Here is an 11706-nt window from a genome sequence, read left to right as displayed (position 1 = left end):
TTAGAGTGAGACGACTGGAGTGACATATAATTTGTCCAAAATTGCTAATCCTAGCATAATCGATAAGTTTACATGTACTTTACTTAAGCGCTTGGCGTTGTCATCCGAAACCTTTCCTGCTTCGTGAACGACCTCGGACCACACCGGTAGGGTGGAGAGAGACGAGAGCGCGCTGAAAGTCCAGTATCGAGTGGCTACACATATGGCTCGTTTAGAATTGCATAATTGCATTCTTTTTACCCGGGCGTTGCCTTTGCTGTCCGGGGGTGAATGAATATTTACTGTTTTGGTTGTTTAGTTATGTCAGGGAATGGAGTATCATATTTGTTAATTTGTATTTTACTGCAATAGGGAATGGTATACCACAGTTGTCAAAAACGGAGCGAGAGATTCGACCCAACGATATAGTTCAACCCAATAAGTTACTTTTGAGTAAATTGCATATTCTCAAATATACGTGAATTAAACTTAATTTTGGGTAGAATATACTTAAGAGTAGGTAATTTTTTTGCTGGTATTAAATGGAAATGTGATTTACTCAAATTTGGGTTATTGGGCTGAACCCCAGAATTGAGGGAAAAGTACACTCTGAAAAATTATCACGTCCGATTTACGTGAAAACATAGGTGGTTTTCGTCCACCCTATTTTTCACGTAACTTTTACCGGAATTGCACGTAGCCGATCAAAACTCAGCTTCGATTATCTATGTAATTATGCAGGTAAATAAGACCTGATTTCTATGTACTGCTTACGTGAAATCGGGGTGAATACTACTGGAAAACTGTTAACTTTAACGTGATATTCCGCTTCGTTTGAAATGTTTTTCACATATTTTTTACGTGAATTTTGAATGAAAATAATGGAACTTATATGTAGAGGCAGTCAAAATTATGCAATTTCATCGGGCAGATATAAATAGATTGATACTTACACTCTTAGCTACGATTACCTAAAATTATCGGTAAAAAGTTATCGGTATTTTTTACCGATAAAAATTGTTACTTTTTACTTTAAATAGGCTATTTTTTACTATAAATTAGGTAATATTTAACGTTAATTATTGGTAATCCATGATTACCGATAATTTAGGTATGTGCACTTTCTTCGATTATCGGTAATTTCTACCGATATTTAGGTATTCTTTACCGACTTTAAGGTATGTGCATCTTAGCGTGTATATTTACTCATCAAATTGCAAATTATTGACTACTTGGGTGGTAGAAATGTTTATGAGATTTTTTATTGCCGTCGACATATTAATAACTGTTTGCAGACTCAAAATGCTGATGCCACCGTCTGAAATTAATTAATTAATTTAGCTTTATTTAGGAGGCTTTCAGCCTTAGGCTGGTTCGCCTCCGACGCACCGTCTGAAATTATAAAACTAGCAAAAGGCTACATATAATCATTAATAAATTAATGTAAATGAATCAAATAACCGTCCAATATTTGTAGCAAGCTGCTGGGAAATTTTGAATTTTTGAGGTGTTCTTCCACCACGCTTGGTGACGCCATATTGACTTTTTTTGCGTACCTGAAAATCACGTAAATATCTTTTCGCGCAAATATCGAAGTCCCAAACACACAAACACAAATACACTAAATCTGTTTACGTGAATAACCGGTCGATTTCACCAACATTTTTAGTGGACATGACGTGTAATGCAGGTCAAAGTTACTAACGTCACGTAACATTTGAGATTTTCTAAATACAGATCAGTTACGTGATATTTCACGTAAATCGGACGTGAGGATTTTTTAGAGTGTACTTAATTTTGGGTAGTTTTTCATCTCCGTGTAGATTAAGTACACTCAAAAAATACTGAAATCTAAATAGTATAAAAGTTACGCTAAATCGCATCTCTTCGTACCGACGCAAAGGTCGGTATAAAGGGAGAGAATGCAAACTTAGTATAAAAATTGTTTATGCGTGCCATAGTATAAAATCGAAATATACTTTCAATGCATAGATACGGTTTATTCGAGAGAACGTATTTTTCGCTTCTTTATTTTATTTATGGAAAATATTATTGTTTTCAAATAAAAATAAAAATTGTCTCAGGAAGCCTTTTTAATTAGTTTATTTTTTTGTGAATGTTATTTAAAAAAAATACTTACAATTTCGATGCTGCCCAGCAGATTACAGGCGCAGTAGAAATCCGCCGGGACAAAGCTCTTCATCAGCACGAAGCTCCGAAGGGAATCCAGATGTTCTTTTTCTGTCATTTTAGTAAACACTGAGCGAATTCCACTCCGTTATTCGGACTTAGTATAATTTTGACGAAAATTTTAATCGAACCAATGTATACATTTTGAAAAACCATAAAATGCACAAAATTTAATCTATATTCGTTTTGTAACAATTTTGAGTGTATGTGCACGCTATTTTGAGGCTACTCAGTGACTGGGTAGATCGCACTCATTTTTGCATGCTGTATGGAGTTTTCAAAAAATGAGTAAACTGGATTTGCTCCGATGAGTGGCATCTACCCAGATTCTAGGTAAATGGTTCTGATATCAATTTTTCTTAAGTTCAAAATGCCACACGTTGTGTACAGGCGATTTTTGTGCAGTGAGGTTTTTAGAAGTAAAGCAGCTACGTAATAGCAACAATCAATACGAAACTAACGATTTTAAATTGGCCCACCACTTTAGTAGCCTATTGGTCCCAAGCAAACGATTAACGTACCCTATTCTAGTTGAAATTCTATTACTACACTATGTTTGTTTTGATTAGCTATGAAAGTTTGACAGATAACATCAGGGGTGTGTGGATTCATGCAGAACATGCAGGGGTGAGTGAAATAGCTTGGGACTGGTACTGAGTGAGCCAAAAATAATAATGATTTTCTTCGGGACCCAGTGGTCTTAGAGTTACCCTCGGAGTTACCTCTATGGTAATAGCAACAATCAATATGAAACTAACACCACTTTAGTAGCCTATTGGTCCCAAGCAAACGATTAACGTACCCTATTCTAGTCGAAATTCTAGTACTACGCAATGTTTGTTTTGATTCGCTATGAAAGTTTGACAGATAAAATGAGGGGTTATTGGTTTTTCCTATGTTTCGAGGGGTGATTCGACAAGCTTGGGACCGAAGATAGTACCAGAGGTGAGCCAAAAAGTTGAGCACGTTTCTTCGGGACCTACTTGTCTTAGAGTTACCTCTATGGTAATAGTCTGGATGACGAAAATTCAGCTAGTTGGTGAGGCATGCAACTCTTATATAAATAATTAATTGGTATCAATAAATACAGAATTATAGCACAGAGAAAAGACATCCAAGCTTGAACAAATTTTTCGAAAAATTATGTGTAAGAATTCAAATTAAAATACGTTAGAAACACTAGCGCCGCCATACGGAATGTTGTGACTCGAGTTATCACTTTTTGCGATTAATGAGTTAACTGAACTAAAATTTGGGTTGATCTCATTGAACGTGTATCCAAATGAACTGTCAAATCAGTTCAAAACAAACAAGACAAAACAATGGAAATCAATCGAGTTTCTGCGGAACCATTATTTTCGAATAAAGAACTACTGAAGCTTTTTTACATTTTCCTGTAGATCTACAACCGTCTTTCGTTCCAATTTTAACTGGGCATAGTAGTCAGGAGCAAAACTGACTTTTTTTTAGTTCACTGGCGGCGTATCTTCAAATGATTCAGCGAGCCGAAAAGCTTCCGGGGGGACGTGGTCGGAAAATAAATTTTTCGTTGCAAGCGCTTGGACTCCACGTGAAAAGAAAATCTCCTGTAGTTCGGGAAATTTGGCATCCTTAGGAAAACTGTGAAAAGATGTTTCGCACCTTGTTTATTTACGCACCAATGAAACTCGAACTTGCGACCCATGTTTGGATCGGTTTTAAACAAACAATGTTTTGCTCACAACAATTTTGACATTTATGTTAAGATGACGTCTGCTGGTCATCGACGTCCATGGGCAGTGACACTAGCGCCACTACGATATTGCTAGTTTCAAATGTCTATCCAAATAGTAGTTAAATTTCTTACACAATTTAGGAATTTGACTTGGATGTCTGTTCTCTGTGATTATAGTTTTCATTTTCATGATGTGTTTCTAATATTCTTCCTAGACGAAATAATTTATATATAAAGCATTCATTGCACGAAACGAAAATCAATTATTTAATTCATGTGTTTCACTTATACATTTTTGCCAAAGCATCAGCCTTATACATTCCATAAGACAAACCACATAGGTCCTATTATAATGCATAAAAGGTATGTGTGACCGCTTATACATTTCATTTGACACATGATCTTTATTAATTTTTTGCAAGGCGTCTGCTTATTCGTTGACTTATACATTTTATGAATAATCAGCAATGGAAATTTGCCAAAAGGTATAATGAGATTTCTATCCGTGTGGGCATTCATTCGTTTTTATCGAAATGGGTAAGGTTTACTCAGTTGACAAATGTCATCATATGAGTAACCGTTACCCAGTTTCCGCCATAGGCACGTTTACTCAAATTTGAGTAAAAGTATGTTTACCCATTTTTGGGTAACTTTTTTTTTATTTATTTATTTTTTTTTTTTTTTAGTCACTTTAACACTCTTGGGTCATTTGTGACTTGTCCGGGGGTGAGATTTGAACTCGTGACTTTGGCGTGAGAGGTATGGATGTTAACCACTACGCCGGGGTCGCCCCCCTTTTGGGTAACTTCCCTTTTGGCTGAATTGAGTGATTTTCGAGGTGATTTTCGATAGAGTCGGTGTATAATGAGTCACGCCAAGAGTGAAGCCAAGTCTACCTATTGAACTGTCAAACCGGCTACCTATCGTGCAAAGTAAATAAACATTACGATGCTATGAAAGGTCCACGAAAGGTATTGCAATAAAATATAAAATATAATCAAAGAAATGAGCATAAACACGCAGTGAGCGTTAAATTGTCATGGGATACGCTCGGTATTGATTAGTAATGTGAATTTCTACAATTTTTTGTTAAGATAATTTGACAAAATCACTGATATAATGATTTACTACAGCCGCAAGATTTTTTCTCTCGCTAGAAGTCATTTGAAGTTGTTGTAGAAGTCCTCTGTTGCCAAGTGAAAAAAATGAGAATCTTTCGAAAACCATGATGCGAGTTCAACTGTTTTTCTCTTGGCGTGACTCATTATACACCGACTCTAATTTTCGACTCAAAAATTAGTAGCCTCAAAATAGCGTGTGTACCCAGTTCCCATTGGCACGTATACTCAGATTTGAGTTAAAGCATATTTACCCATTCTTGGGTAACTTCCCTTTTGGCTGGACTGAGTGATTTTCGACTCAAAATTGAGTAGCCCCAATATTGCGTGTATACTAATGTAATCGCACTTATTTAAAATAGTTCCAGTGCACCAAAATTGATGAAATTTAGGAATTAATCAAGATTACGAATTTGTATTTACCTCAACTCAATTTTGAGTGGAATTCGACTGATTTTTGGGAATCTTACCAGCCGTGTACATTTTTCGCATTACGTAATATTTGTACGGCCTGCACGATTTTTTTTTAGTTTTTTTCTCGCACAGGCCTGTTTGACAGAATTTTCTTGCACTTTCTAGAGCCATCCCTCAAAACATTGAGTTACACGATTTTGAACGCTTCGCACTTATAGGATTTTATGTATAATCTTGTCAAGGGTATGTGCTAAACGCAATTTTACAGTGTTTTTGTGTTTCATTCACTCCAACGTAAAACGTCGGCTTGTCAATTTTTGTTTCGTAAAGTTGGTTGTCCGCGCATTTTATTTTTTACATTGCTCTTTTAGTAAATTGCCATCATTTTGTGAAGAAAAGTGAAGGAATAATCGGTAGAAATATAATACTGCAGTGAATTTGCCGAAAAATTGGTTTTAAATAGCACTGAAAGCTATTCTCCATTATGTCGTTGTTTGGAATGTTGGGAGATCTCGAGGATGATCCTATTTTCGGGTAAGTGGAATCGTAAGTTCTACCGCAAAATAGCGATTCAAAATCAGCCACCAACGAGATGAAAGATTTTCATCTCCCCTTGTATGTGGCGTAAATTTATTGTCCTCAGAAGCTTGGACATAGCATCAAAATGAATTACAACAAAACTCGATGTGGCGTGGTTTTAGGAGCATTATGTGCCATGTAGTTGGATATAGTGCAATTGATTAACTCAGACAAAATCGATATTGCGTTGAATGAACTGACTAGCCATGATGATGGTGGCTCCTTTGAATAATTCTGAGGTTGATGGTAGCCTCTTGAAAATGCCACTGACGCATAAGTCATATAAGTTGATATCAGTTTGGCTCGAAAAATCATTTTAGCACAAACAATGTCAAATAACTGTTCAACACGTCATGAAAGTTTATTGTGATAACGCTCAGAAAAAAAAGGTTTGGTATAAATATCGATGAAAAGAAAACAACATGGATGACAGATCGAGCATATTTTAAAATGTATTCTAGTCGCAGTCATTATTCTCAATGTTGATGTAGGGTGTTTATGTCATCGTCAATATCTTTACTTATTATCGTCAAGGGTGGTAAATGAAAGCCTAGCTCATTGCTGACATTTCTTAACGTGATCCATCTTGACGCAAAAAAAAGCGCGTTCAAGGATTTTTTATCAACTAATCCTCCTGACGATGATAATAGTTAGCGAAATTGAGGGACACGCAACCTGCTGACCAACTTAAAATCTTATCATTACTGCTTTCATTACTTTAAATACACTGTAAAATTCGTTAATTGCTTTATTTGCTGTCAAATATTAATATTTTAATTATTGTCGATACATTTAAAACACCTTTAATTATATTAATTGTCGTTAATAATTTCATGCCGTTCAAAGTATTATTACTATTTTCAAAGTATTTAAATAACTGAGGATGTATTTTAAATTTCACGCACTCATACAAGGAAGTGTGTGTCCCTCGCGAAAATGAATAAGATGTAATTTACCTTTATATATTTTTATGTTTTTATTATTGTATGTTGCATTTCTAACTGGAATCCTCAAAAGTGCGGAATCGCTAATAAAAGAACGCTTTCACATAGTATCGTTTTAATGTCTTCTGTCCACTTACTCCTGATAAACCAAGGAATAAGTGCGTCGAAGACACCAACATGATTTAACGTTCTTATTAAAGTCCTGCTCTAAGCTGTGTTCTTTTGAGCAATTCCACAGTTGTTAATTAAGATCTATGGATGAAAGCCATGTGAACTTCACCGAAGACTACATATCAAGAAGACTTACAACTCTTCCATTTTCTCATACGACCGCTATGAGACCGGCACAGTCGCGTCATCTGCCGTGCAAAGGTAAATGCTTCTTCGTTCGATAGTTTGATAGCAAATATTACAACCTCAGTAGAAAGGTTTGTGTATTTGTTCATTTCTCTATGCGTTACTTTCACCTTCGCTCGAGCGAAGCGCTACTGTATCTGTCTTCTTGATTTGATGTCTTCGATTTCACTTAGCTTTCCTGTGATCACATAGCAGCAAATCCCGTCACAAAATCACATGAATATTATGAAGTCGATGAAATTCATATGAAAAAACGTATAAAATTAATGTGATCGCTTAAACGTTATGTGAAATTCAGATGAAATCCATTAATTTTGATTATGAATGAAAATCATGTGTGTTTCCAATGGAAGCTACCTGAAAACTATTTTCGGTGTAAGCATATACCGCTTTTGCATTAGTATTATTGTGTGGCAAATACAATCATACTCTATTGTCCAGGAAAGTCGAGCAATTTTCCAACCCGAAAAATGCCTATGCCGGACCGGGAATCGAACCCAGCCACCAAGATGAAATTCTGTTCCCTTATAGTTTAAGTTGTCAGAACTACGGTTCCAAGAATGCAAATCGTTGTTATTTCATGAGAATTATCTATGAACAATAAATTAATCCGGTTTTTAACTATTATTTTGGCATAAACCCCATACCACAACTATTGGTACACCACTATTACTGGAATACCTACCCTAATGGTTTCATATTTCACCATCACATTTTTTTATAGCAAATGAAAGAACAACCCTGAGTGTGGATCGGCATTTAAAACATTTTTCATTTCAGTCATCAAATGCGTGCGATGCGCCAAATGAACAACATGATGAACTCGTTGATTGCTAACCCGTTTGGAATGTTCGGTGCGTTGGATCACATTGCTGGACCATCGCTGGTTGGACCTCGTGGAGGATCTCAGCTGATGGCAATGCAACATCCAAATATGCATATGAACCGGCTGTTGAACAACAACGATGGAACACTATACAGCTCCAGTAGTGTTTATTCGATGACTTCAGGACCGGATGGACCGCAGGTGTACCAAGCTACTTCTAGCACTCGCGCCGGACCGGGAGGAATAAAGGAGACACGCAAGACGGTGCAAGACAGCCGCAGTGGAACAAAGAAAATGGCCATCGGACATCATATTGGCGAACGTGCACATATCATCGAAAGAGAGCAAAATGTACGCACTGGCCAACATGAGGAACGTCAGGATTACATCAATCTGGATGACGAGGATGCAGAGGATTTTGATCGCGAGTTTCAAACCAAAGCGCGCAGCACAATGCGCATAGCGGGTGGTCGTCGGCCTGCTCTTCAAATCGAAGAACTGCCTTCTAATCAGCCTAAGTAAGTACTTGTTTTCTTACGCCATAAGTTCTCATTGAGTTTGATCGTTGTTATACAGTCTGGAGCGTGGTTTTTAATTGATAACTGTCCATATCGTCAGCGTTACCGCCTACAATGGTGAATTTTCAATGGAGACGTTATCGACGGTTATTGATTAACAACCCTGGTCTGGAAGATTACACAAGATCAACTTGTGATATGTAGGTGGGCTTTCAAGATAATTTGAAGATACGCTTCTAAATTCATTGTCAGCTAGAATGCCTTCGTATTTACCTTCGATTACGTAGTCAAACGACTGTTATTCGTCAAATCAAGCGGAACGTTATGCTTATAAACTGCAATAAAAACCAACCTATTCCTATCCAACTTCGCACTATTCGCTGCTATTCTTCTTCATTGCAAATATTATCTAGCCCGCCGCATATCCGTGCTATCGCAAACACTCCGTACAATGTGACTTTGCCGACGGAGGAGAGTAGTGCTCAATACCAACATCATTCGTCATCGCCGTCGTCGGTGGCTTCGTCCTCAGCCCATCGTAATCGCATTACCGGTGCTCCTGCTGCCCCAACGGTGACGCCACGTAGGGCAATTCGATCACCGGCTTCGTCCCCGCTCGCGATGCCACCCTCAACTGGAGCCGGTCACATTACTACAAGGTATTAGAATGTTCTTACCTGTTAACAAATCTACGGTTAAGCTTCAACGTATACATATTGCTGCCTCTCTCCTACTAACTTACTGATTAAAGTATCTTCGTCAGCGCGGCAGTACACTTTGGTAATGTCGAAATTGGCCGAAGAATTTCAAAGATCGAAAAAAATCTATCTTCTTTCAGAGGCTGATATTGTATTCTAATGACCGGATCTGAGGTCAGGAGAATGCAATTCGTTATAGGCCTATCTATTCTGTCGACAAATCATTTCAAATCAATAATTGTGTGAAACAATGCGATAAAATATCTAGCAAAGTTCTCAGAAACTTGGCTTTACTGGAAATATTCCTCATCAGTCCGAGAGTGGTCGCTAACCGTCGTCGCTTCGTCATTATCAGTGAACAAAAAAACCGTATCCAACGGCACTATTTTCCAGGATACGATTGATCGAAGAATTTCTGTTCTTTGCAGTGTTCACCCGCACCCATACAGCATGACCGGCAGGAAGAATCGTGCCATCAAGGGGCCGTCGTCTTCTCCCTATCACCAATAAATCGTCCTCTCCAGGGTGAGAAGCCAAATAGCCACACGAGAAGGATCTCTACTCGCTATATGACAAATCGGACAACACGGACAACCAAGAGCGCGCAATGCAAACAAAATTTCCCTCTTCGTAAAACTTGCGAATTATGGATGTAATCAGCATTGTAATCTGAAATCAAATGTATTTGCAAATTATTAACACAATCCAGCGTGCTGAACCCCCCGGAATGGACTACACGCGAGACGGTGAATATAGCCTTCTCGCGCAAATGCTTCCCTATAAATTGTTTTAAGATATTTTTTTAAGAGATAATTTTTCCTGTCCTCAAGGAACTAGGAAAACACATTAATTCAAGTTAGATAAATACTTAATATGCGTTCAACATGTTCATTGTTTCAAAGTTATGCCTAGAATAAACTTTTAGTTCTCATAAAAGATGCTTCTTTTAGTATTTTGTTTTGATTCCGTGGCTTTCAGTAGGAAGAGGTATACATATTGCTTCATTAGAGTCTGATCAATCATACGTTTACAGGTTACAGAAACGCATAGTAATAGACCTGTGGATATAAAATCAGCTGAACCGGCAATCACTGTTTTCTGCGATGATTTTAAAGCATTTCTCAGCAGCAATGCGAGAAAACGAAACAATCTGTTTGTTTAAACTTTTACTTTATTCTTTCGGAATATGCAATTACTTCCGCTCATTTTCTCGTGTAATGCAAAATATCCAGTTCAAAGCGTTTTGGATGTAACGTATAAATTAAAAAAATAGTTCCGACTGTTCATAATCGATTATGAATGCTCTGCTCGTTTGGATACAGTGGTGACTTCTGGGTACGTCAATGCCACATCGACCAGTCTATTATTATGAGTATCTGTCGCCCTTTTTCCCGTTTTCGATCAAAACGGATGCTCCATTAAAAAGGTTTTCATACCCAACATCCGTTTCGATCAAATATGATAATAGGGGCATATATTACAGGATATACTTTGTTGGTAACAATGTAGCATATATTGAATTATTTTCTCTGGTACTTATTACTGTACACATGCAATGTTTCCTAAAAATAGTAAAGAATTAACTTCAGCAGGGCAGTCACTGCTTTGTTTCAACACCTCTTATACCCTCCTAATAGTAACTCAACTACACAGTAATCAATCAAAACGATAGATACACTTTGCATGTGGACCTACACACCGTATATGGACAAACAAATTCAATGTGAGCATCGGTTCTCAATGATACTTTCGATAAAGAAAAGCCAAATTTCAAATGTATTACCAAAAAGATATCTCTCACTAAATAAAACCACATCAACTGAATGATATATTTTGGACGATATTCTTAACAAGCGTGTAGGGAAAGATGGAAAATAAAAAAGTGGGTCGTACGTAAGGAACTAACATTAGCTAAGGCTAAGAAATAGGAAGTTGTCAACAAAAATAAAACAAAATATTCAAAACGAGCCAATCAATACAGAATGTGGACTGCACTGGACAGACATCGGAAAATTGTCGTTGGAAAGTGTAGTAGTTCTATAATAGCGTAATTTTAGACAGTTGTGGAATTTTCGTTCGTTTTATTTTCAAAGTGATTGTAAGAGAATTACTATACATGAAAAATAATCATTACCATAATTTATTGAACAAGGGTAAGCTTGAGTTTCTTAAATATTGTGAAATCCCTTCCGTTTTGCTTGAGGCTGGTCATAAACTGTTTGCGCTACATTACCCCGAATGTCGTTTCCCCGAACGCGATTACCCCAAATGTCCCATAAACCCGAATCCCATTAAAACCTATACCCCATTTCCCCGAATGCCATTACCCCGAATCCCGTTAAAATGTATATCCCATCACCCCAAATGTA

At 37.2% G+C, this 11706-nt stretch overlaps 1 protein-coding gene across 1 annotated transcript; it reads left to right on the top strand.

The window, feature by feature from the left end:
* The first annotated feature begins 5818 nt into the window (after nucleotides 1–5818).
* Nucleotides 5819–11485, top strand: Mlf (myeloid leukemia factor). Its single transcript, XM_065235893.1, has 4 exons — nucleotides 5819–5949; nucleotides 8076–8639; nucleotides 9053–9298; nucleotides 9766–11485. Exons 1-4 carry the CDS (start codon nucleotides 5900–5902, stop codon nucleotides 9845–9847), a joined length of 942 nt encoding a protein of 313 aa, XP_065091965.1. The 5' UTR covers nucleotides 5819–5899; the 3' UTR covers nucleotides 9848–11485.
* The last annotated feature ends 221 nt before the right edge of the window (nucleotides 11486–11706 follow it).

The sequence above is a fragment of the Ochlerotatus camptorhynchus genome, unplaced genomic scaffold (assembly GCF_037179485.1).
Source record: "Ochlerotatus camptorhynchus isolate MF236.1 unplaced genomic scaffold, CSIRO-AGI_Acam_v1.1 ptg000503l, whole genome shotgun sequence".
In the NCBI taxonomy this organism is placed as follows: domain Eukaryota; kingdom Metazoa; phylum Arthropoda; class Insecta; order Diptera; family Culicidae; genus Ochlerotatus; species Ochlerotatus camptorhynchus.
Note: the sequence above shows the minus strand (reverse complement) of the source record. Positions and strands in the feature narration are given on the sequence as shown.

Excerpts from the sequence above, each read along its gene's own strand:
- Mlf (XM_065235893.1), top strand. The coding sequence starts at position 5,900 with ATGTCGTTGTTTGGAATGTTGGGAGATCTCGAGGATGATCCTATTTTC. Across the intron at positions 5,950-8,075 it reads GAGGATGATCCTATTTTCGG|TCATCAAATGCGTGCGATGC; the intron begins GTAAGTGGAATC and ends TTTTCATTTCAG. Across the intron at positions 8,640-9,052 it reads CTGCCTTCTAATCAGCCTAA|CCCGCCGCATATCCGTGCTA; the intron begins GTAAGTACTTGT and ends AATATTATCTAG.